Here is a 24546-nt window from a genome sequence, read left to right as displayed (position 1 = left end):
GAAGGTAGCGGACTAGCTTTCTAAGCTTTTGCTGCGAGCGGGCTTTTTAGTATTAAATATATGACTTATTATTAGTCTCGTATTTGCGTACATGCGATAGATGCGTCCACAGGTTTGTCTTCAGAGGTATACCCGGTCCCAAGGATGCATTGCTGGCTGTGTGGGTGACGTCACAATCCTTGGGACAGGGATGTCTCTAAAGACAAACCCGATGGCCCAAGTTTGACCAACCTGTGGCTCTACAGCTGTTGTTAAACTACAAGACCCAGCATGCCTTGCCACCATTTTGCTATTAGGCAATCATAAAGCTGTCATAGTGAATGCTGGAATGCGTAGTTTCACAGCAGTTGGAGAGCCACAGGTTAGTCAGGCCTAGTGTATCGTACTGATCTCCACCCAATACAGAACATTTACCTGTTGCAGGAGAATACGGTCATTTCATTTGTGGATAATGTGATGATCTCGATCTTTTCCAGGAACCAACCACTACCTGCTTGGCAGAATAATACAGGGGTTAACAGCAATGAATATAATTTGGAGAAATACTAACACTGTACAATGGAGCAGAAACCACAGTGGATTTGTCTTTTTCTAATATAATTTTATATTTTGTCAGAATTAGTATTATAGGATTAAATGTAATGATCAGGCTTGTAAACTAAATAATAATAATAATAATACTACAGTATGTCACTGTCTTATGCTGGGTACACACCAGAAAGATGCAGATCGTGAGCGGGTCGTAAGACGATCGTACGACCCACTCACGATCTGTGGAGCTCACGACCCGCTCACGATCTGCATACAATCTGAGTCTGATCTGATCGTGACCTGTACCCAGCTTAATGGTCGTTTTCAGATCCTACCTGATGCAGGTAGGATCTAAAAAAACAACCAAACGACCAACGGATCGGATCTGGCTCAGATTGGAAATGGCCCAAAACATGCCCAATTAACATACAATCGGTCGAGATTGTATCTAAATCGGGTTTTGGGCCAAGTTGTTCTGGTGTGAACCTTGAATTAGGTTTGCAGAATCAGGTACAGTGTGGGATGTATTAATATACATTGCCGCCCGGCTGCCGCGATGCCAGCGCATATGTACTAACATATGCGGCTGGCTTTGCGGTGACGGAGGCCCCCACAATACCTGTTATGTGGTATGTGGGGGGTCTCAGTCACCTCCTTCTCCCCTCATGCTGGGACAGCTAAGCAGGCTATCCCCGGCACCTCCTCCTCTTCCCTGCAGCCAGAAGGACGTCCGGCGGCTTTACTAGGGGGAAAAAGGGCTTACCTTCTCGTTCCAGGAGAACCTGGACTAAGGTAAGCCAGAGGGAGGGGGAGAGGGGGGTCGGTGGAGGCAGCGGGTTTGCGGCGGAGGCGGCGAAAAGAGGAATCTTGCGAGAACTACCGACCTCTCACGAGAATTCCCTGTACTTGACTCCCGGCAAAGCTGCCGGGCAGGTGGGAGGGCCACTCAGTCCGGCTAGGGGGGCCGCATACGGTCCCCACCCCTGGAGGTTCCCCACCCCTGGATTAAGGGGTGGTTAACATCCTATCAGATGGGATGCTGGCAGTCAGAATACTGGCGCCGGCTTCCCCCAAGAACGGCACCGGAATACGGACATTGATAAGGATGCAAACACCTGCATTCCGACTGCCCCCATCCTTTACCAAAACAAATTTTTGTAATTCCAGAGCGCTATCTGTAGTCGACCTTCCTCTTGGATATTTTTGTAGTACCCAGAAGAGAAGGAAAGAACCAATAGTGTAATATTGTTAACACTTTAGAAAACACATCTATTTAGATATGAGGTTTTTAATCGTACCACAGGGATAGGTCTACTTAGTGGGTAGACATATGCACTTGATTGAGGGGAACCTTATTTCCACCAAAAGATCCACTTGCTTTCTTTACACATCAGGAACAAATGAAGCTCCAAAAGATGAGAGAAGAAAATGATGGTGCAGTACGTTTTTAATTAAACAAATAAAATTTGACAGTGGCACAGGAGGACTAAAACAGAGGACCCTCACCAGATGGATATGTCTACTGGTGTAATGTAGACAAACAGCGCTTAAGGTGTTACCACAGGCGTCCCTGGATTGCTGCTGGCGTGGTGTATCAGGTAAGGTCCAACGAAAGTCCCCTCTTGTGGCACAGGTCACAGGCCGCCGACCGGTTTCGATTCGCAAAGAATCTTTTTCAAGGCGAGTGACATTACCAGTGCAATGCACTGGTTTAAATACCCCCTCTCAGGAGACACAAAAAATTCCTATTTCCAGACATGGATTATTCTAACCGCTACAATCCCAATCCCTCCCTTCAAAAGGTGCGGGGCATCGGCCACTCCATACCGCATCTTGAGGTAGTCCTTTTGTGCAGCTGTTTGTAGTTAGTTCAGCGCATAACGCCGGCGTCTGGTTACCTCCGGTATCCCGTCCGATACCGGAAGCGGATGTGACGTTTTGCGTTCCATCTGAGGACTTCCGGCTTTAGTCGAAGGGGCTTGCGTTCCACTAACAACACAGTAAAGTTCCCGCAATAGATTCAAATCGCGGTTGCCATGCCCCCATCCTTAGCATAAGCATGCAGGGCTGGTTAGTGTTAGGCCGGGGTTGGGGGAAGGCTTAGGCCCTAGCAGGGGATTTAGGGTTAGGCTGCAAGGGGAAGGGTTAGGGTTAGGCAGTGGGGAGGGTAGGCCAGGGTTAGGTAATTAGAACGGTGGGTTAGGGCTTGGCTGCAGGGGGGTGGGAAGGTTAGGGTTAGGCTGTATAAAGGGATTAGGAAGGAAGGGCATGTGTTTAGTTTGGGATTCCCTGCATCGGAATGCCGGCATTGGTATTCTGACCGCTGGCATCCCCACTGCCGGCCATTAATATGTATTCCATGGGATTAACAAGACACCAACACTTGATACCATTTGTGTTGTTTTTGCTGTATTTTCGTTGTAGGGGTAAATTTATATTTAAAACTTTAGGTAAGCATAAGCAAACATGCGGGGGGGGGGGGAGGGGGCTATGCACGGGTTACATATTTATTTATTAGGTTATTTATATAGCGCATACATATTCCGCAGCGCTTTACAGAGAATATTTGAACATTCACATCAGTCCCTGCCCCAGTGGAGCTTACAATCTATATCCCCTACCACATGTACACGCACACACAGACATTATAGGGTTCTTTTTGTTGGAAGCTAATTACCCAACCAGTATATTTTTGGATTGTGGAAGGAAACCGGAGTACCCGAAGGAAACCCACGCAAGCACATGGAGAATATACAAACTCCACACAGTTAGGGCCATGGTGGGAATTGAAAACATGACCTCAGTGCTGTAAGGCAGTAATGCTAACCATTACACTGTACTTGCTACCCCACACTGTCTATTCTAAATAATATTCCAAGGCTGAGCATGGTGGCGGTCAAAAGACCCACCCTGGCAACATATGGAGATTCCCAACAGGGACACTGCCCCTACTCCATTCACCCTAACCCTGGCACGCAGCAGCCTAACCTCCCCTCCATTGCACCCTGACCCCAACTCTCCCCGCTGGTGCCTTGCTTTAATACCGTGGCCTGCCACCTAAACCTAACCACCCCCTCCCGTAACCTACCCTCCCCACCCCACAGCCTAACACCAAGTCCATCACTAGTGCCTAAACATACCCCCCCCCCCCTTCCCCAGCTGCATGCTAGCCTGCCCCACATACTTAGCGAGTGGTATTCCAGCGCCGGCATACTGAAGTACCAGCACCGGTGTTCTGTTGGCAGTCAGGAGGCCGGCATCGGTATATTGAATGCTGGCATGCTGACCCCATTTCCTATGCACAGTGGTACAACACAGTGTGAACTGTAGTCTATTTCATATGAATTAACAGATACAATAATGGGTGTGAGCAGGTCAGCCGAGAGGGGGGGGGAGCAGGTACTAATTGCCCGGGTTTGCTGGAGGGGCCCTGGTCCGACACCCTCCCCCCCCCTCTGCCCTCTCGGTTCCTCCCGGGCAGCAGCAGCACACACCTCTACGGCATGTGCTTTGCTGACAGCAGGCTCAGCCTGAGCGTATCACTGACAGCGTGAAAGCTCATGCTGAGCCTGCTGTCAGTACAGCACATGCTGTAGAGGTGTGTGCTGCTGAGTTTAGAGTTTTTAGAGTGTTTTCACCCCCTCTAAACAAATTGAGGGCGTGGCCTAAGTGTGGGAGGTGGCCACGCCTCCTGCACTTAGGCCACACCCCCAAAATGTTACCAAGGCCCACCATACCTCTCGGCTGCCCTGGGTGTGAGTGCCTAAAGATTTTGAGAGACTGATAACATTTTAGCCTGAATGGTGGTATATTATGTCTCGTACTTAATTAATTATTATTAACTAGGTGATTCATCGCGCCCTACGGGCGCTCTTCACACCGTCGTAAGGGGCTGCGCCCCCTTAATTTGTGAACGTTTGTATATGAGAAATATGGTTAGAATTGTATGAAAGATGCCCTGTATTGCAACTTAAGTGTCCGCGAATCGCGGGAGGGGGGGTCGCGGAGGGTGCCGCGAATTGCAGGAGGGGGGGTCGCGGGGGGTGCCGCGAATTGCAGGAGGGGGGGTTGTGGGGGGTGGATGCTGCGAATCGCGGGAGGGGAGGGATTGCAGAGAATCGCGGGAGGGGGATCGCGGGGTGGGTTGCCGCAAATCGCGGGAGGAGGGTTACGGGGGCGGGGGTTGCGGCGAATCATGGTAGGGGGGGTCGCGGGGGGTGTGCCGTGAATCACAGGAGGGGGGGTCACGGGGTGGGGTGCCGAGAATCGCGGGGGGGTGTGTGTGTGCCGTGAATCGCGGGAGTGGGGGTTGCGGGGGGGTGGGGGGGTGTGACGCGAATCGCCACAAGAAAAAATCAACACAGAAAGGTCAACACATGTAAATGTTGACATAAGTGTGGCACTTCATTGGTGTCCATGTCGACACATGAGAATGAATATGAAAACATTCAAAAAATGAAAAAAAAAAAAATTCAAAAACTCATGTCAACCTTTTTCATTGTCGACCATAGCCATGTCAGTGTTTTCCATGTGCAATTTAATTCTGGAGCTGCCGCGAATCGCGGGGGGGTGCCGCGAATTGCGGGAGGGGGGGTCGCGGGGGTGGGTGCCGCGAATCGCGGGAGGGGGGGTTACGGGGCGGGGGTTGCGGCGAATCATGGGAGGGGGGTCGCGGGGGTGTGCCGTGAATCACAGGAGGGGGGGTCATGGGGTGGGGTGCCGAGAATCGCGGGGGAGGTGTGTGTGTGTGTGCCGTGAATCGCGGGAGTGGGGGTTGTGGGGGGGGGGGTGTGACGCAAATCGCCACAAGAAAAAATCAACACAGAAAGGTCAACACATGTAAATGTTGACATAAGTGTGGCACTTCATTGGTGTCCATGTCGACACATGAGAATGAATATGAAAATATTCAAAAAATTAAAAAAAACTTCAAAAACTCATGTCAACCTTTTTCATTGTCGACCAAAGCCATGTCAGTGTTTTCCATGTGCAATTTAATTCTGGAGCTGCCGCGAATCACGGGGGGTGCCGCGAATTGCGGGAGGGGGGGGGTCGCGGGGTTGGGTGCCGCGAATCGCGGGAGGGCAGGGTTCACAGGGGTTCCGGTGGGGGGGTTGCCGCGAATTGCGGGAGGTGGGGGGGTCACGGGGGGTGCCGCGAATCGCGGGAGGGGGGGTTGCGGGGGGGTGTGACGCGAATCGCCACAAGAAAAAAATCAACACAGAAAGGTCAACACATGTAAATGTTGACATAAGTGTGCCACTTCATTGGTGTCCATGTCGACACATGACAATGAATATGAAAAAATTAAAAAAATTAAAAATAAATCTTCAAAAACTCATGTCAACCTTTTTCATTGTCGACCATAGCCATGTCAGTGTTTTGCATGTGCCATTTAATCCTGGGGCTGCTGCGAATTGCGGGGGGGGGGGGGTGCCGCGAATCGCGGGAGGGGGGTCGGAGGGGGGGTGCCGCCAATCGTGCAAGGGGGGGTCGCGGGGGGGTTCTTTTTGCCGCGAATCGCGGGAGGGAGGTCCCGGGGGGGTGTTTTTTCCGCGAATCGGGGGGGGTCCACGGGGGAGGGTTTGCCGCGATTCGCGGGAGGGGGGGGGTCGCGGGGTGGTGGTTATGCCGCGAATTGCGGGAGGGGTCGTGGGGGGGTTCTTTTTGCAGCGAATCGCGGTAGGGGGGTCGCGGGGGAGCGGGTGTTTTTGCCGCGAATCGCGGGAGGGGGGGGGGCGCGCGGGGGGGGGGGGGAGGTTTTGCCGCAAATCACGGGAGGGGGGCGCTCACCTGGTGGCTGTGGAGTAGCAGTGCTGGGCAACATGGGAAGGCAGTGGGCGTCTGGCACTGTCTGTGGGCTCACTGGGCTGGTTCTCTGTCACATACCTCCCAACATGACCCTCTCCAGGAGGGACACAATGCTCTGTTTCTAGACTTCCCCTTAATGTATGATTGCCATCACCTGTTTTAAACAGGTTAATTTCTCAGAAAGGTGTTCAGCACAGATGAAGGCAATCACACATTAAGAGGAAAGTCCAGGAACAGAGCGTTATAGACACAGACACCCACTTTGAGTGACAGATGTAGCCAAATATATAGGAGATAATAATAATAATAATTAGAAAAGTAATATAACTGTCTGTAAGTAATATAACGTGTTCTTTTTCTTTTCTTTTAAAAGTCAGAATATGTTTATACTCTTGTATATCCGCTTGTATTGTTAGTCACTTATAAACAGATTTAACAGGTACTCAATTATTTCTTGCAATGGTTTGTTTGATTTCAGTTAATTTTCTGTCCCAGTAAATAGCATTCCTCACTTGGCTGCTCTCAGCTGGCTGTGCCTGAGGGATCTGTACCTTAGCTTATTAGGAGAAATGATTTCCCTTCATCCTGCCCAGGACAAATGTTAGAGCTTAGAAGCCTATGTATGTGAGCTTCACCTTTTGTGACACTGTATAAATAGTAGAAAAAGTTACAAAGAATTGTCCATTTTTACGGCTGCAGATGAGTTCATACCGGGCTACGCTCCTCATAAAGAACCCTTGCTATACAGTTGTACAAATCCTTATCTGTCCAGTTATATTCTGTAAGCTGCTCATAAACAATATCCAACATCCATGTGGTACAGGGGTTAAAACTAGAGATGCGCAAGGTCGGACTTCCGAGATCCAAGCCCGCACGAACGTCACTAATCCGAGCCCAGATCTGAGCGGCGCTCGGAGCTTCCCGTCTGACTAGAATCTGGAGCGTGCGGGCGAAACGTCATTGCCTGGCGCCGGATTCTCGTGAGATCCGGACCTCTATATAACCGCGAGAATCCGGGGCCATTTGTCACTCTTGAGTTAGGAGGGTTAGGAATAGGAGTGTGCGTGCTGTACGGAGCTTTGTTAGGTTAGGTAGGTTAGGGAGCTGTCTTTATTTTCTGCTGGGGCAACTGCCAGTGCCTACTAGTGCCGCTCTCTGCTCTGCTCTCTGGTGGTGTGTGCCCTGCACTGCCAGTACCTGCCCACTTCAATCCGGTCATGTGCATTGTTGTTAAACTTACTAACCACCTGCATACCAGTCTGCTTGTGCATCGGCTGTATAATACCTCCCCGCTGGTGTATTTACAGACTTATATAACTAGTAACTATATTCCCTGCTGGTGCATCTACTGTACTGACATATAAATAAATATAAATACCAGTGTACTGGTGCATCTACTGCCGTATAAATAATATCTCTCTGGTGGTGCATATGCTGCCATATATATAATATCTCTCTGCTGGTGCATATACTGCCGTATAAATAATATCTCTCTGCTGGTGCATATACTGCCGTATATATAATATCTCTCTGCTGGTGCATATACTGCCGTATAAATAATAATAATAATAATAATAATAATAATAATAATAATAATAATAATAATGTTATTTATATAGCACTTTTCTCCTAATAGGACTCAAAGTGCTTGCATTAGCCTTTTACAGCACAAAATACAAAACAAACTTAACAACTTAACAAGGGACATTAGTGAAATGCTTGTGTGAACAGGAAAGTCTTGAGTCTATTTTTGAATGTTTCCAGAGTGGAAGCTTCTCGAACTGAGCGGGGAAGTGAGTTCCATAGAGTTGGAGCCACAGCGCTAAAGGCTCGACCCCCAGATGAATTCAGGGAAATTCTGGGTACTGTTAGTAGTCCTTCATCAACCGATCGCAGTAATCGAGTGGGACAATAAGGGATCAGAAGCTGCTGCAGGTACCTTGGGCCCTGGTCATGTAGAGCTTTAAAAGTCAGTAAGCCAATCTTGAAAATTATTCGCCATCTTATAGGCAGCCAGTGAAGGGAGTACAGAATGGGTGTTATGTGGCTGGATCGGGGCTGATTGGTTAATAGCCTGGCAGCTGTGTTTTGTACCATCTGCAAGCGGTGCAATTCTTTTGCTGGGAGACCGAGGTAGAGGGCGTTGCAGTAGTCAAGGCGCGATGATACAAGTGCATGTATGACTTTAGGCAGATCTTCTGAGGGAATTAAGTGCTTGATTCTGGCTATATTCCTTAGATGATAGAATGAGGATTTAATTGTGGCTGATACCTGATGTTTAAGTGTCAAGCCACTATCCAGGACAACACCAAGATTCCGCACATGTTCCGTATTTTGAAGTTCTGCATCCCCAAGCGTAAGTCCTGTTGGTTGGCTCTTCTGCAGTCTTGTCCTGTGACCTATCATAAGCACCTCTGTTTTATCAGGGTTCAGTCGCAGCCAACTGGCACTCATCCACTCAAATAATATCTCTCTGCTGGTGCATATACTGCCGTATATATAATATCTCTCTGCTGGTGCATATACTGCCATATAAATAATATCTCTCTGCTGGTGCATATACTGCTGTATATACAGGGATTAAAGTGAGCCGGAATGGGGCGGAACTGCGTCCCTATGCAACCAAGCATCTGACTTGCCTTCTTCATTGCTTTGTTACATTGCCTACCTGCTTTTAAGTCCCCTGAAATAGTGACACCTAGATCCCTCTCTTCCTCAGTAGTTTCCATTATAGGGCCATTTATACTATATTGAGTCTTTGGATTTCTGAGACCCAAGTGCATGATTTTGCATTTTTGGGCCTTAAACTGTAGTTGCCATTCTCTTAACCATTCCTCTAAACTACCTAGATCCTCAATCATTTGTTTTACCACTTCTGGTGTGTCTACCCTGTTGTATACCTTTGTGTCATCTGCAAAAAGGCACATTTTACCCTCAATTCCATTTGCAATGTCACCAATAAAGATATTAAAAAGCACCGGTCCAAGTACAGATCCCTGGGGTACTCCACTTGTAACCTTTCCCTCCTTTGACTGTACTCCGTACTCCGGTGATAGTGATGCGTGCCGGGGGGGAGGATTAGGGTGACGGCTCACCTGAGGCGGCTTCCTCCCGGCGTCCAGTGTCCCAGTGAACTGGTTTCCCGGTGGGCCAATCTGCCCCTGTATATATACAGTATATGTGTGTGTGTGTGTATAAAACACATATATTTCAGAACAGACACATATTATATAAGGGTGTGTGTATGTGTGGGGGCACCAATATATATCTTGCCTCCAGGCAACTGTGACGAACTTACACCACTACTATCATGTATATTTTCTGGTGAAATATTGACATGATATAAACAGAATAAGGTTATAGCGCTTTTTGCACCTTGCATCTATAATCTTTATTTTGTCCCTGAATGATTACCTGGATCCGCTGCATGTGGCCAGTGTAAAGCACATTGGGCCTTATTCAGATTGCATCGGTACTGCGCGCATTCGCACTCAGTACCGATGTTGTGCGTCTGCGCATGTGCAGGCATGTTTCTGCGCATGTGCAGGCGCATGGTGCGTGCACCACGGCGACCTTTCGGGTCGCTAGGTGCACGCACCCATGGCAGCGAGGGGGGGAGGAGATGGGCGGGGAGCGCCGGGCTGCCCCATTACCATATGGGAACGCCCAGCGTTCCATGGGTGTTTCCATGAGAACGCTGGGCGTTCTCATGGTAATGAGGCAGTGACGCGGGTGTGTGGGCCGGGTAGCTGACATCACCGGATGTCAGCTGCCCGCCCATATCACGCCAGCGTGCACGCATATATACGCAACTGAAAAGTCCCTTATATATGCGTGCACGCTAAACATCATTCAATGATCGGTGACCATCGAATGATGTGGGCGGACACCCCAGCAAAGCGAATGGATGTTTATGCAAAACATCCATTCGCTGCTGTGCGGGCGAAGCCGCACTTTGCTGGGGCGGCGGGGGGGGGGGGGGGGGGGGGGGGCGTGCGTTCGCCGGGAGGGGTTTGGTGGACTCGCAAGGCTGCGAATTCGCAGCCTTGCGAATCAACCTGAATAACCCCCATAGAGTATGACACACTAGGCTACTTCATGCCTGTGTCTTACTGAGGTCTTCCCTGCATTCTATAAACTCCTGGTGGTCACAGTGGCTGGAAGTGGTTCTACGCAATGTTATATTATGGCAGGAGATCCCACATACCCCCATACACCCCCATATACTGCCATACACCTCTATAAACCACTATACACCCCCATATTACCCCAATATACAGTAGCGCACGCATGGGGGGGGGTTTCTGAGTACCCAGAAACCCCCCAGGAGTCTAAGGGCCCTAGGCTGAAAGCTGAGGGTCCCCTCTTTCCATGGGTACAAGAATTTTTTAAATCGGCCCTTGGGAACCGGAGATATCTGACTTCAAAGCAGTGATCCCCATCCAAGCCTGTTAATTGCTCTTCCCAGTCAGATATTTCAGGTTCTGTCTCACTTAGAGTTTTTCTGAGGGTATATTCCAAAAGCTGGGACTCCCCCCCTTTGATAGACACTAGAAGCTTGTCTCTATTGTTCCCAGAACCAGAGATATCAGCCTTCCAGCAGCTGGTTACTGCTCCAGCTCCACACACCTGGTATGTAGTTTTATATTCTCGTTGGCAGATTGCTCTGCCTCCTGCACTCTGATCCCCTAGTCCCCAATATCATTTGGTAGGTGGGATCCTCTAGTGTTTAATTCCATTAAAATCTAAGAAATCTATTTCTGGGAACTGGAGATATCTGCAGTCAAGCAAGCTGTCCTCCCACCAGAAAATTATGGATAATAAGCCCACTCCACTATACAACCCTCCTCTGCATATTAAACATCCTCTACCACCCTGGAAGTTATGTATCAGGGCCCCTTCATTCAGCCCAATGCCCCCTCCTCCCACCCCATCTCCCACCATCTGTGCAGTAAAGGGGTAATTAGTGGAGATTACTGATCCAGGCCCTACATGCTGAGCGGTTGATATAATAACCCTACCACCCGGGGGACATCAAAGCTTCCCCCAGCCCTACCGCTGGAGGATCGGTAGGTGCCCCAATACAGTGCTATACCCAGGGGTCTACACTGCTGTTGACGCCCCTGTATGTATATATATATATATATATATATATGTGTGTATGTATATATATTTATTATTATTATTATTATTATTTATATACATTTGGTCTATCTATAATACTACTTTAACTGACCCGGCATATACTGGGTCACCTAAGTGTCCATCTCCGTGCTTTGCTCCGCCCCTCTGGAAACCCCCTTCTGAAAATCCTGCGTTTGCCACTGATATACCCTCATATTCCGAGCCATACACCCCCAGATCTATACACCGGCCACATTGTCACCTCTTCCCCATACCTGGAGGTGTATTTGGCTGTGGGACCGTGGTCAGTTATACACATTATTCTCCACTTGCTGATAGACCAGTGATGCTGTACATACACCGATGTGCACCATTGGCTGCTGGGGATCCTGTCCTGTCCAACAGATTTGTATTGGAACATTGGATAGGATTGTATCCCCATTGGACAAATACAGGGCCTAATTCAGACCCAATTGCAGGACAAATTTGTTCTCAAAATGGGCAAAACCATGCTGCACTGCATGTGGGGCAGATGTAATATGTGCAGAGAGAGTTAGATTTGTGCCTCTCTTCCCAGCTCAGTACATAGGGGGTGATTCAGGTTGGTTTGCAAAAGCAAACTCCTTTCATGGACAAACCCATGTACACTGCAGGTGGGGCTGATGAAACATGCCCAGAAAGTTAGATTTGGGTGAGATATTTTGTTTCTGTGCAGAGTAAATACTGGCTGCTTTATTTTTACTCTGCAATTTAGATTTGAGTTTGAACACACCCCACCTCAATGTAATTCTCTCTGCACATGTTAAATCTGCCCCACCTGCAGTGCATATGGTTTTTCCCATTAGAGAGAGATTCTGCTTTTGTGAGCCAACCTGAATTAGGCCCATAGTACTGAGCAGCGTGTGCTGATCTGGGGAGAGAGGCTGTTGCAGTGGCAGTTGGTTTCCACTCTCCGTGCAGCGGAGGAGGGGGGAGCAGGACTCAGGCCCCTCCAACAGACCCAGACATAGGCAGAAATGACAGCAAAAAGTAATGACTGATCTGAGTGTGAGGAACACTGTAACAGTGGCCGGGGAGATGTGACCATGGTTATCTATTATACAGGGCACAGACCTCTGGGGTGACATGTTATACCTACAGTAATGTCATACTTGCCTACCCTCCCGGAATGGCCGGGAGGGTCCCGCAAATCGGGTCCCCCTCCCGGCCCCCGGGAAGGTGGGCAAGTCTCCCACATTGTAGCAACAGCCCCTGCTCCCCCCTTCCCTGTGGTAAAAATGTCAGAATTTTGCGGGTCCGCGGAGAGGGGGTGGGGCTAAAATGACAGGAATCGCGGCATTTTGCGGCATTTTAAACCCTTCCCCCATCCACGGACCCGATAATTAATGTGGCTGCCGGTCGTGGGGGGCGGGGCTTGGTGACGCCAGCCTCGCCCCACCCCCAAAACGAAGCCTTGTCCAGCCCTGCTTGAATTCCTCTCTCCGGGCTTCTCCCAGGTATGAGTACTGTACAGTAGGGGGATGTTACACCTGGTTACACATGATCTCTTTACATGTTGTATGTAGCAGGATTGTGTTCAGCATTAGCAGCGTCTTATGGCGTCGCGGTTATCAGTACCAATAACTATAACACTGTGCGGCTGAGTCGGAGCCTTTATGTCACATTGTGCGGCTGTAAAAGGCGTTAATGAAATCACCACAATTGCTGGCTATATAAATTAGCAACACTTGCTGGATGTGTGTCTGTGTAGGAGTGCGCCAGCAGCGCGTGCGCCAGGGTTGTGTCACACACATCACACATGACTACTGTAATGCTCTTCTCACCGGCCTCGCTCAATCCCAACTAGCTCCTCTCCAATCTGTCCTCAATGCTGCAGCCAGGCTTATCTTCCTCTCCCGCCGCTCTAATTCTGCTACTCCCCTTCAACAAAATCTGCACTGGCTTCCATTCCCCTACAGAATCCTCTTCAAACACCTCACACTCACATACAGGGCCATCTCTAATTCCATTGCTCCATATATCTCTAACCTCATCTCCATTCATACACCCTCCCGCCCTTTACGGTCGGCTGACGACTGTCGTCTCTCCTCCACCCTGATCACTGCTTCCCATTCTAGAGTACAGGTCTTTGCCCGTGCTGCACCCCTTCAGTGGAACGCACTCCCTCGCTCCATTAGACTCTCCCCGACCTTACAAAGCTTCAAACGGGCACTGAAAACTCACCTATTCATCAAAGCGTACCCTTCCACTGCATAAACCAGCTGGTTCTCCGACCCCTTGCCTGTTTACATCCTGCTATCTAACCACCACCCCCTCGCTTGCACCTCTTGTAATCTGTCTGTCTCCCCTTCCTACTAGATTGTAAGCTCCTCCGAGTAGGGCCCTCTTCCCTCCTGTTGTCAAAGCCCACTTCTCTTCACATGTCACTCACAGCTCTCCTTTACTCCAATACTCAGTGACCATCTTCGTCTGCATACTCATCTCCATCATTGGCCTCAAGCCTCTAGTTGTATGTTGATTGGGTCCTCACTACTTACATTTAAGCTGTAATGTGTATTGAACTGTGGTGCTATTTATTTGTACTGTATTTTTGTTATTTATTCAATGTTATGCCAAGTTTTGTCTCCTTGTATTGTTCCTTTGCACGGTGCTGCGAAACACTTGTGGCGCCTTATAAATAAAATTATAATAATAATAATAATACACACGGACTGTTATTGTACAAGGTTTTATTGTAATTTGGTTATCGATAGATAGATAGATAGATAAATATCCTATCTATAATTATGTACAATATTTACAAATTTACATATATACAAATATATACAAATATATACGAATATATACAAATATATACAAATATATACAAAATTACACAAAGGTATACACTGTCCTTCTCACCGCCGATCTGCAGCAGTGCGGATATATATATACAGTCTGATTAGCCAGAATAGCATAAGCATCAACATTATGTTGTTATAGGGGTCAAATCCCTCCAGTTCTGTGTGCCCGGTGCCAGGCGCCACTGTGCCGCTCCCTGGGCCAACACTTTCTCCTCCGGTGTCATCGTGTTCCACATCGGACACCTCCAGCTCCTCCTCCTTCTCAGATATGGGGGTCAGTCTAGGTGTAAACCTATGGCGCTTGAGCCATCTTCTCCTTCTGTGGCTAAACGCCGGTCGTGAGGAAATGATCTTCCATAAGATATATCCCTGATCTTCAATTGTGAAATCGCCGTCTCTATCGCAGACATCGGCATTCTGGGATCTTGCACGGACTGTTATTGTACAAGGTTTTATTGTAATTTGGTTATCGATAGATAGATAGATAGATAGATAAATATCCTATCTATAATTATGTACAATATTTACAAATTTCCATATATACAAATATATACAAATATATACGAATATATACAAATATATACAAATATATACAAAATTACACAAAGGTATACACTGTCCTTCTCACCGCCGATCTGCAGCAGTGCGGATATATATATACAGTCTGATTAGCCAGGATAGCATAAGCATCAACATTATGTTGTTATAGGGGTCAAATCCCTCCAGTTCTGTGTGCCCGGTGCCAGGCGCCACTGTGCCGCTCCCTGGGCCAACACTTTCTCCTCCGGTGTCATCGTGTACCACATCGGACACCTCCAGCTCCTCCTCCTTCTCAGATATGGGGGTCAGTCTAGGTGTAAACCTATGGCGCTTGAGCCATCTTCTCCTTCTGTGGCTAAACGCCGGTCGTGAGGAAATGATCTTCCATAAGATATATCCCTGATCTTCAATTGTGAAATCGCCGTCTCTATCGCAGACATCGGCATTCTGGGATCTTGCAGGTGCAGCGCACTGCACATCATCATCGTCATCACAGCACTTGCTAAGACAACAGCCCATCTTCACGGAGAACTTCTTCCTTCATCCAGTTCTTGTGAAGATATGAGCCCAAAGCCAAACAGCTCAGACTATGTGATCAGTAGTGCATTGTGACATCATCGCTCCGTGACATCATCGCTCTGTGACGTCATCGCTCTGTGACATCATCACTCTCTGAAGCCCCAGAGCTATTCACATGTTCACAGATGGCTAAAATCCTTTTGATGGTTTCGGAGGATAGCGATCTGTGGTAGATTTGCAAATTATCTTGCAGATTTGCACGGGGTGGGTTCTGTCTGGGTGATGGCTATCTACTTAGATTAGCAATCCGTGCTGAATTAGGCCCTATGTCCCACAAATTATGCCCCTCACAGTATTGCCCCGCACATTATGTTGCATACAGTAACATACCTCCCAACATGACTCATTGCAGGAGGGACAAAACTGCTCTGTTCCTGGACTTCCTTGCCAGTGGCAGTTGCAGCCCCACAGCTGCAACTGCCACTGACAAGGAAGTCCAGGAACAGAGAAAATGTGTCCCTCCTGCAATGAGTCATGTTGGAAGGTACAGTATGTTACTGTATGTGACATAATGTGGCGATAAGGCACCGGTAGCTTATCCCCACATTCAAATAGGGGAGCCACACCAACTTTCACATCAAATATCACAGCCTGGGACTCACTGAAAGCAGACGTGGCTTCCTTATTTGAATATTGGACTGTGCTGCCGCCCCACCTCTGCCACTGGCAAGGAAGTCCAGGAACAGGGAATTTCGGCCCTGCTGGAATGGGCCATGTTGGGAGGTATGCCGTGATACCCCGCACATTACGCCCGGCACATTAAACCCTGCACAATTATGCCCTGCACATTGGGGGTTACTCAGACTTGATCGCTGTTGTGCGAATTTGCACAGCGACTGATTATCCAGTGACTGTGAATGCATACGAGTCACAGTACGCATGCCTGTCGCCAAACCGCAACAAAAATCTGATATTTTTCATCGCAAGTGGTCCCTATTTGATTGACAGGAAGCCGGTGTGGTGGGGTGAAAAAGGAGAAAAAGCACCAGCCAATCAATTCCCAAATGTCATTTTCAAACACAGTTCATTGGCTGGTGCTTTATCTCCTTTCGGAGTTCTGCCAAAATATCTGACTAAAATATTTTGTGTAACAATAGGCGGTGGGAGGAACCCTGCCTATTTTGTCAGTCCCAGGCCCAGGGCCGCCGAGAGGCAGGGGGGGCGGGTACATTTTACCTGGGCCCGGGCCTACCAGGGGGGCCCGGGTCCCGACACAAAAAAAAAAAAAAAAAAAAAAAATAATTATTTTTTAAAGGGGGCGTGGCCACGGGTCCGCGATTAGGCCACGCCCCCGAATGTGCCTAAGCCCGAGGCGGGCTAGGCGGGGGGCAGGGTGCCATCTGCCCCCCAGGCCAGTATAATTTATGTGTTACAGGGCCGCCCACCTGACTACCAGAGGCAGGTACATGTCATGATGCTCCGTCCTGCCTCCTGCTGCTCCCCATGCCACGGCCGATTCTCACCTATGTAGTAGTAGCAGCACGGGGCTAACAGAAAATGGCTGCCCCCGTAGCTGGCTACAAAAAGTTGGCTGCCTTTGACCAATGGAGAGCCAGGTTTCCTCTCCCAGCAATTCCAGAGGCAAAAGAGTGAAAAGGGGCGGAGCTTATCGGGGTTTGCTGCACTGCGTAGTGCTAACTGCACTTGAAAGAGGAGCAGCATTAAAAGAAACCTTATGGAGCCCCCAGAGTCCAGACTGCAGGAGAGAGAGGGCAGAGGTGAGGACAGACTACTACTCCACTCCTTTAGCAATCAATGGCAGGGGCTCGGTTTACATAATAAAGTCTATATCTATATATTTTTTTTTGTGTGTGTTTGTATACAAGTTATATGTGTTGGTATCTTTGTTTTTCCCATTACATATGTTTTCCAATTAAGAAAAATTTGTTGCATGATTTTTTTTTTTTGCAGACATAGGGCCAGAAGCACTAAGCTTTTAAAGTGATAAAATAGAGAGTGCTAAACAGCCAGCCAATCAGCCCTTGTCTGCCATGTCACAGACTGTGTTGGAAAAATGTCAGACGAGAGCCGAATGGTTGGTTGCTTATCACTCTCCATTTTATCACTTTTAAAGCTTAGTGCAACTCGCCCCTAAATCCTGTGAGTAAGGGATTTTTTTATTTTTTTTTATAAGCAGCCTGCCTGCCAATGGTGTGTGCGGGTGCAGGGTGGTGGTGGTGTAGTTTGTAGTTAGGGGTAGTGTTTCTGCAACTGCAGGGTTAGGGGTGGTGTAATTTCTGCGGGAGTGGGTGCAGGGTAGGGGTAGTGTAGTGTGATCAGGTACAGGATTAGGGGTAGTGTGTGCGGGGAGCAGGTGCAGGGTTATGGGTGGTGTAGTGTGAGTAGGTGCATGATTAGGGGTAGCGTAGTGTGTGAACAGAGCAGGAACATGGTTAGGGGAGGTGTTGTGTGTGCAGGGAGCAGGTGCATGATTAGGTGTAGTGTGTAAATGGAGCAGGTGCAAGGAGCGGGGGGGTGGGTAGTGCATGCAGGGAACAGATGCAGGGTTAGGGGTGGTATAGAAGAGCAAGTGATGGATTAGGGGTAGTGTATGTGGGAAGCAGGGTTAGGGCTAGTGTTGTGTGTGTGTGTGTGTGTGTGGAAAGTACGTGCAGGTCAGGGGTAGTTTAGGTAGTGTGTGTGAGGGATGTGGGGTTAGTGGTAGTATGTAGGGAGCGGGTGAATTGTTAGGGGTAGTACCTGTCCTGTGCCCGGGACATGGAAGCTGTGTGCAATGCATGGGAAGAGACTAATTAAGCTAATCGGAAACTTTTAATTGCATAATTGCGTGGCCAGAGATGTCAGAGCAAGTGCTGACAATTTTTTTTTTTTAAATATGGATTTTAATTTGAACTGAGCTTAAAAAAAACTGAATATCAAACTTTTTGCGCATACCGGTAAACCCCACATGTGCCTAAACCACACCCACATTACACAAGCCATTCCCTGAACATTATTGTCATGGCTATGCCCCTTGAAAAGTTGGGCCACTTGCTTGTGTCTGTCCCCCAGGCTGAAAGTTGCCAGCCAGCCCCTGCCGGTCAGCGATGGCTGTCCTGCTCCTGCTCCAAGTTCCTGTTTCACAAGGTAATGCCGCCCGCAATGCATGGCTATGGACAGGGGGAACAGACAAAAAGCATGTGTGTGTGTAACAGACTGTGTATGTATGTATATATGTGTGTGTAACAGGCTATGTGTGTGTGTGTAACAGGCTGTGTGTGTGTGTAACAGGCTATGTGTGTGTGTGTGTGTGTAACAGGCTTTGTGTATATGTGTGTGTGTGTGTGTGTAACAGGGTATGTGTGTGTGTAACAGGCTATGTGTGTGTGTGTGTGTGTGTGTGTGTGTGTGTAACAGGCTTTGTGTATATGTGTGTGTGTGTGTAACAGGGTATGTGTGTGTAACAGGCTTTGTGTGTGTGTGTGTGTGTGTGTGTGTGTAACAGGCTATGTATGTATGTCTATATGTGTGTGTGTGTGTGTAACAGGCTATGTATGTATGTATGTCTATATGTGTGTGTGTGTGTGTGTAACAGGCTATGTATGTATGTCTATATGTGTGTGTGTGTGTGTGTGTGTGTGTGTGTGTGTGTGTAACAGGCTTTGTATATATATGTGTGTGTGTGTGTTACAGGCTATGTTCTGTATGTGTGAAGGAACAGGCTATGTATGTATGTATGTATATTTATTTATTTATTATTTATTTATTATTTATTAACAGTTTCTTATATAGCGCAGCATATTCCGTTGCGCTTTACAATAGCAGACAGTGAAACAAAACAGGGTATTTACAGACAGTCAAAATGTAGGAGGGCCTACATATGTGAGGCCGGTCATCAACAGTGCAGCACAAGCGTGCCGGGTAAGCACAGGGCCCAAAGAGGAGAGGCATGTACGGAGCGGTGGCCATTCCCGCATGAATAGGGTGGAGGCCAGGGCTGCAACTAGACCATATGGTCAGCAGCCTGAACTAAGGTATTTTTGGTCAGACAGGTGCACCTGTCGCTGGGCGATAGAGACCCGTTCGGCAATGCACGGCAAAGGTGCCGGGGGGCTAAAATAAGTGGAGGCGGCAGGGTGGGGGTTTTTCGGCCCCTGGGCAGGTAGAGGGGCCTCAGTGGCGGGAAGAAGCAGTGCGCAAGGCATCGGGACAGGAGGAGCCAGCTGAGGTTTGCAGATTCACCCTCGGTCGGGCCGCACGCCAGGCTCCAGCTGTCGACGGCGGGCCAACCGGCTGCGCGCCAGCCAACGGGTGATCGGCGGGGGCTGGCTCACAGGTAAGGGGCGTAGCCAAGGGCCTACAGCGTAGGCGGGGGGCACGCCCCGCGGTTTAAGTCAATGTAGGCCATTGACAGGTTTCTTGCCTTGCCCACTGTTCTCTGTCCCTACCCTGCAAAAGGTAATTAAGGTGTGGTAAATAAACTGTGGCCAATGATTCAATCCCACGCACTGTCTCTGAGTATGATTTCGGTTGGGGTTGGGAGTGAGGTTACACAAGGGACACAGCACACAGCCCTCGCACCCTTAAGGGAGCGCAGGCAGCCAAAATGGCGCACGGAGCGGCATAGGGGGGCGGGGCAGTGGCGTACCGCAGTCCGAACGGCATGAGGGTCAGGGGGCAGGCAGGTATGCCTGACCCCCCCCCCCCCCCTTTTCACACCGGGTGCTCCGGCCAGCCAGTCAGGGAGAGCAGGGGGGAGTCTGGCCGGGAGGGGTTTAAATAGCCAGGCCAGTGGGGGAGGCAGCATTCAGCACAAGCAGAGCCAGGAAGCAGACCCCACCCACCCATCCCATCTAGGATTTATAGGGTCCGGGACCCATAAGGTAGCATGCATTTAAGTTGTGTGGTATGTAATGATGTGATCTGTAATGGTGTGATATGTACTGTATTATTCAAAAAATAATATATGTGTGTGTGTGTGTAAGTAACAGGCTATATGTGTGTGTGTAACAGGCTATGTATGTATGTATATGTGTTTGTGTAACAGGCTATGTATGTATATGTGTGTGTGTAACAGGCTTTGTATATATGTGTGTGTGTGTGTGTAACAGGCTTTGTATGTATATATATATGTGTGTGTTTGTGTAACAGGCTATGTGTGTGTGTAACAGGCTATGGCCCTCATTCAGGTTGGTTCGCCCCCCCGCACGTTCACACAGGGGAGTGATGTTGTGCATGTGCAGCCACTTTGTGTGAGCGGGCGCGGCAAACCGATTATTTGCCGCCCCGATCACATGCAGCAGTGTGAACGGAAGCGTGGGGTGGTGGATATGGTTTGCGCCCATGGTAACTCCCATGACGTGGGTGCCGGGGGAGGGCAGCTGATGTCACCGGATGTCAGCTGCCCTCCCTCTTCTGGTACAGGAGCGCCACAGATCTAAGACAGCAGAGACTGACTTAGATCTGCGAGCGCTTGAGAAATCATTTGATGGTCGGCGACCGCACTGCCCTGCACACAAGCTGCAAATCGATGATGATGTAAAACATCCGTTCGCATGCGTGAAATCTGAGGTATTTAGATGACCCGCAAAGCTGCAAATTTTGCAGCTTTGTGGTCAATCAGAATGACCTCCAATGTGTGTGAAGGGAACAGGCTACATGGGGCCCATTTATGACGGATCATATATGGAATGCGATCTGGGTGGGACCATACTGCCCAGGATCACATGACATTAAAGAGGTTTAATGGACACAATCCCCCCTCTCCCTCCAGCCGCACATATCGCTGGCCATCACAATGCATCTGCTTTTGGCGCCGGATCTGTAGCTTTGGGGGACACAGCAGATACCGGCAGCTCAGCTCGGCAATACTGCAAGTAGTGGCATCTGCTGCTTCTTGCCAGAACTGTTGCCGCTTTCCCTGCTGCGTGTGTGAGCTTGGGATCCTTATACTCCAGAGGCGGCGCTTCAAATGGGGATGATCGTGCCAGCCACAGATCTTGGAGAGAGGATCCGTGGGCTAGCCACCCCTGCTGTATGGCATAGGGGTCTGGGCAGCGCAGGGGGGCAGAGGGTCCCTGTGACGGATGGGCAGACAGCAGTGGGGTCCTTGCGGAGGATGGGAGCTATTACCTAGTTCCCATCGTCCGCAGGGACCCTGGCGCTATCTGCCCATCCGTGACCACGACCCCTTACTCCCATGGGCGCAACCCATATCCACCACCCCACGCTTCTGTCCACACTGCTGCATACGAACGGGGCGGCAAGTAATCGATTAGAATTTTGGCTCATTCTGTGTAGCATAATGTGTAAGGGGCAAGTATAAGGGGTCTACTATTGTGTTGCATAAAGGGTATATGGTGTGGTACACACCCCTATATCCTTTAATGGCCACACCTCTTTTCTGTTGCTCGCCACTCCAGGGGGGCCCCGTGACGCTGTTGTACCGGGGCCCAGGATTTCTCTTGGCAGCCCTGCCCAGGCCCCACAATTTCTGATGGCTGCCCTGTATGCCATCAATGTCGTCTGCCAAGGCCGATGTCCTGTGTCAAAGTACAGGGCTTGTAAAAGTCAAAAAGCCAAAGTTGAGTAAAAAAAGGACCCAAAAAAATAAATTAAGATCATTGGAGGAGAATCGTAAACTTGCCAATGTGCCATGTACGACCTGTACATGGCCTGTATTCATGATTGGTGGTTCGACTTCACATGACGATGCAAGCCCTCCTACTCCCCCTTTAGAGATTTTAAGAGATTTCACCTGTCAAAGCCCAGCAAACATCTCTGCCTACTAAAGAAGACATGTGATCACAAACCTCCAACTAGAGTCCAAAGGTGTTGGTGGTTGTGATGCCTGACCTTCCCATCGCTGTACGGGAAGAATCCCACTCTATATCTAATCTGCACTGTATCTGCATTGTACCAATCCTGCTCTATATACCGCACTGTATTCTACTCCGCCCGGTGGCCCTTATTCACATCAGATTGCAGTACAAATTTGCACACAAAATGGGCAAAACCATGTGCACTGCAGGTGGGGCAGATGTAACATGTATAGAGAGAGTTAGATTTGTGTGAGTTATTTTTTTTTCTGTGCAGGGTAAATACTGGCTGCATTATTTTGACACTGCAATATAGATCAGTTTCAACACACCCAACCCAAATTTAGCTCTGCACATGTTACATCTGCCCCATCTGCAGTGCAGCATGGTTTTGCCCATTTTGAGAACAAATTTGTGCTGCAATCAGATCTGAATAAGGGCCTGTATACCGCTCTATGGGCCTGATTCAGACCTGATCGCTGCTATACGAATTCACAACGCAGCCGATTATTGATAGACGACGCATGCGCATGGGTTGCAGCACGCATGTGCGTGGCCGTACTGCGATTAAGGCCTGCTACTTTTTTATAATCACTGACCGCTCACAAGATGATTGACAGGATGCCGGCATTTGGAGGGTGGTAACCGACCGTTTTATGGGAGTGCCAGATAACTGCAGGCGTGTCCGGGGAAAGCACAGGCGTGAGGGAGGGTGTGTGACATCAGCTCCAGCCCCGATCAGGCTGATTTCATCACAGCCAGTAGCATGGGGCGGATCCAGGATAAAATGACAGGGGGGGCACCATGATAAAAGAGGGTTTGGGTTGGGGGAGGGCGGTGTCAGTGGTGCCAGTGTACATGCTAAGAGAGCGGCAGAGAGAGGGTGGGAATGGGATTAAAAATAGGCCCTGGTATTTAAAGTACGCAGGCCCACCATGGCGACAAAGGTGAAGGATGTAGTTGTGCGCGCGCCGAAGGCGCGCTCCGGAAAAGGGGTGTGGCCACTCAACAGGGGTGTGTCCTTGAGTGTAGTCTACAACACCATAAACAACTTCTACACATTATGCAACAATATACCAGACCCCATTATACTTCCCCCTTACACATGATGCCAAATGGAATGAGCCAAAATTCACATAATTACACACGGATTGAGCCAAAATTCACCGAATGCCACACGGATTGAGCCAGAATTCACATAATGGCACACAGATTAAGCCAAAATTCACAATACGCTTCATAAACAGGGACATTGTCCACCAAAGGCGTGCATTAAACATTTACACCATAATGTCCATTACACATTAAGTTACACGCCATTATGTCCATTATGTATTATGCCAAACACCATAATGCCTATTAAAAATTATGCTACATAAGTGATGCTTATCTACATGCTCATTGCCAAGGGTTCCATGCTCATTGCCAGAGGTTTCATGCTCGTTGCCATGTGGGATTACATGTTCATTGCCAAGGGGGAATACATGCTCCCGGTAAATGGGGGACAGCCGCCGCCAGGCAGAAGTGATAGCCACTGACAGTGGCAGAGCCTGGCTGTATTCAGAGCACTGCAGAATACCCCTTTCTCACCAGAAAATGCATTCCCAGGTTGGCCCCTTTTACACCAGCCTAGTCCCTGCATTTTCTGGGGTGAGGGGCATAGGCGTGCGCAGCCCATTTTCTTAGGGGGTGCACCATTGGAGGGGCGTGTTTATCACGCCTACTGGGTGTGTCCATCAAAGCCTACTGGGCGTGTCCATCACTGCCTACTGGGCATCAATGCAAACTAAATAGGTGACTTTTTTATGTATATGGGCTTCAGGATTAATTATTCCCATCACACACACCAGAAACAGGGACAGTGCGCGTCGAAAATTTACACTGTAATGGCCATTACACATAATGCCACACACCCTAATGCCCATTACACATAATGCCACTCACCCTAATGCCCATTACACATAATGCCACACAACATAATGCCTATCACACATAATGCAATACACAGTAATGCCCATTCCACATAATGCCACCCAGCATAATGCCCATTTCACATAATACCACACACCATAATGCCCATCACACATAATGCCACACACAGTAATTGACATTGCACATTATGCCAGGGCTTGACAAATTTTTGTATAATAGGGATAATAGGGATTACATAGTATACCACATGCCATTATGCCCAACACACGTTATGCCACACACCGTAATGCCCAATACACATTATACCAAACACTGTAATTCCCATTACACATTATGACACAAACTGTAAGGCCCATTACATATTACGCCTCACACTGTGATGCCCATTACATGTTGCACCTCACACTGTGATGCCTATTACACATTAC

General features: G+C 48.8%; 1 protein-coding gene across 1 annotated transcript in view; it reads right to left on the bottom strand.

Moving 5' to 3' along the window:
• Positions 1-24546, bottom strand: part of LOC146005691 (lipoxygenase homology domain-containing protein 1-like) — a 190799-nt gene that overhangs the window by 3230 nt on the left and 163023 nt on the right. Inside the window, exon 30 of the mRNA XM_083145116.1 lies at positions 415-490. Coding sequence (XP_083001242.1) covers positions 415-490 — 76 coding nt within the window. The remainder of the gene's footprint in view (positions 1-414; positions 491-24546) is intronic.

This window comes from Crinia signifera, chromosome 5 (assembly GCF_055691185.1).
Source record: "Crinia signifera chromosome 5, ASM5569118v1, whole genome shotgun sequence".
Lineage (NCBI taxonomy): Eukaryota > Metazoa > Chordata > Amphibia > Anura > Myobatrachidae > Crinia > Crinia signifera.
The sequence above is the reverse complement of the archived record's forward strand: the minus strand, read 5'-3'. Positions and strand labels throughout refer to the sequence as shown.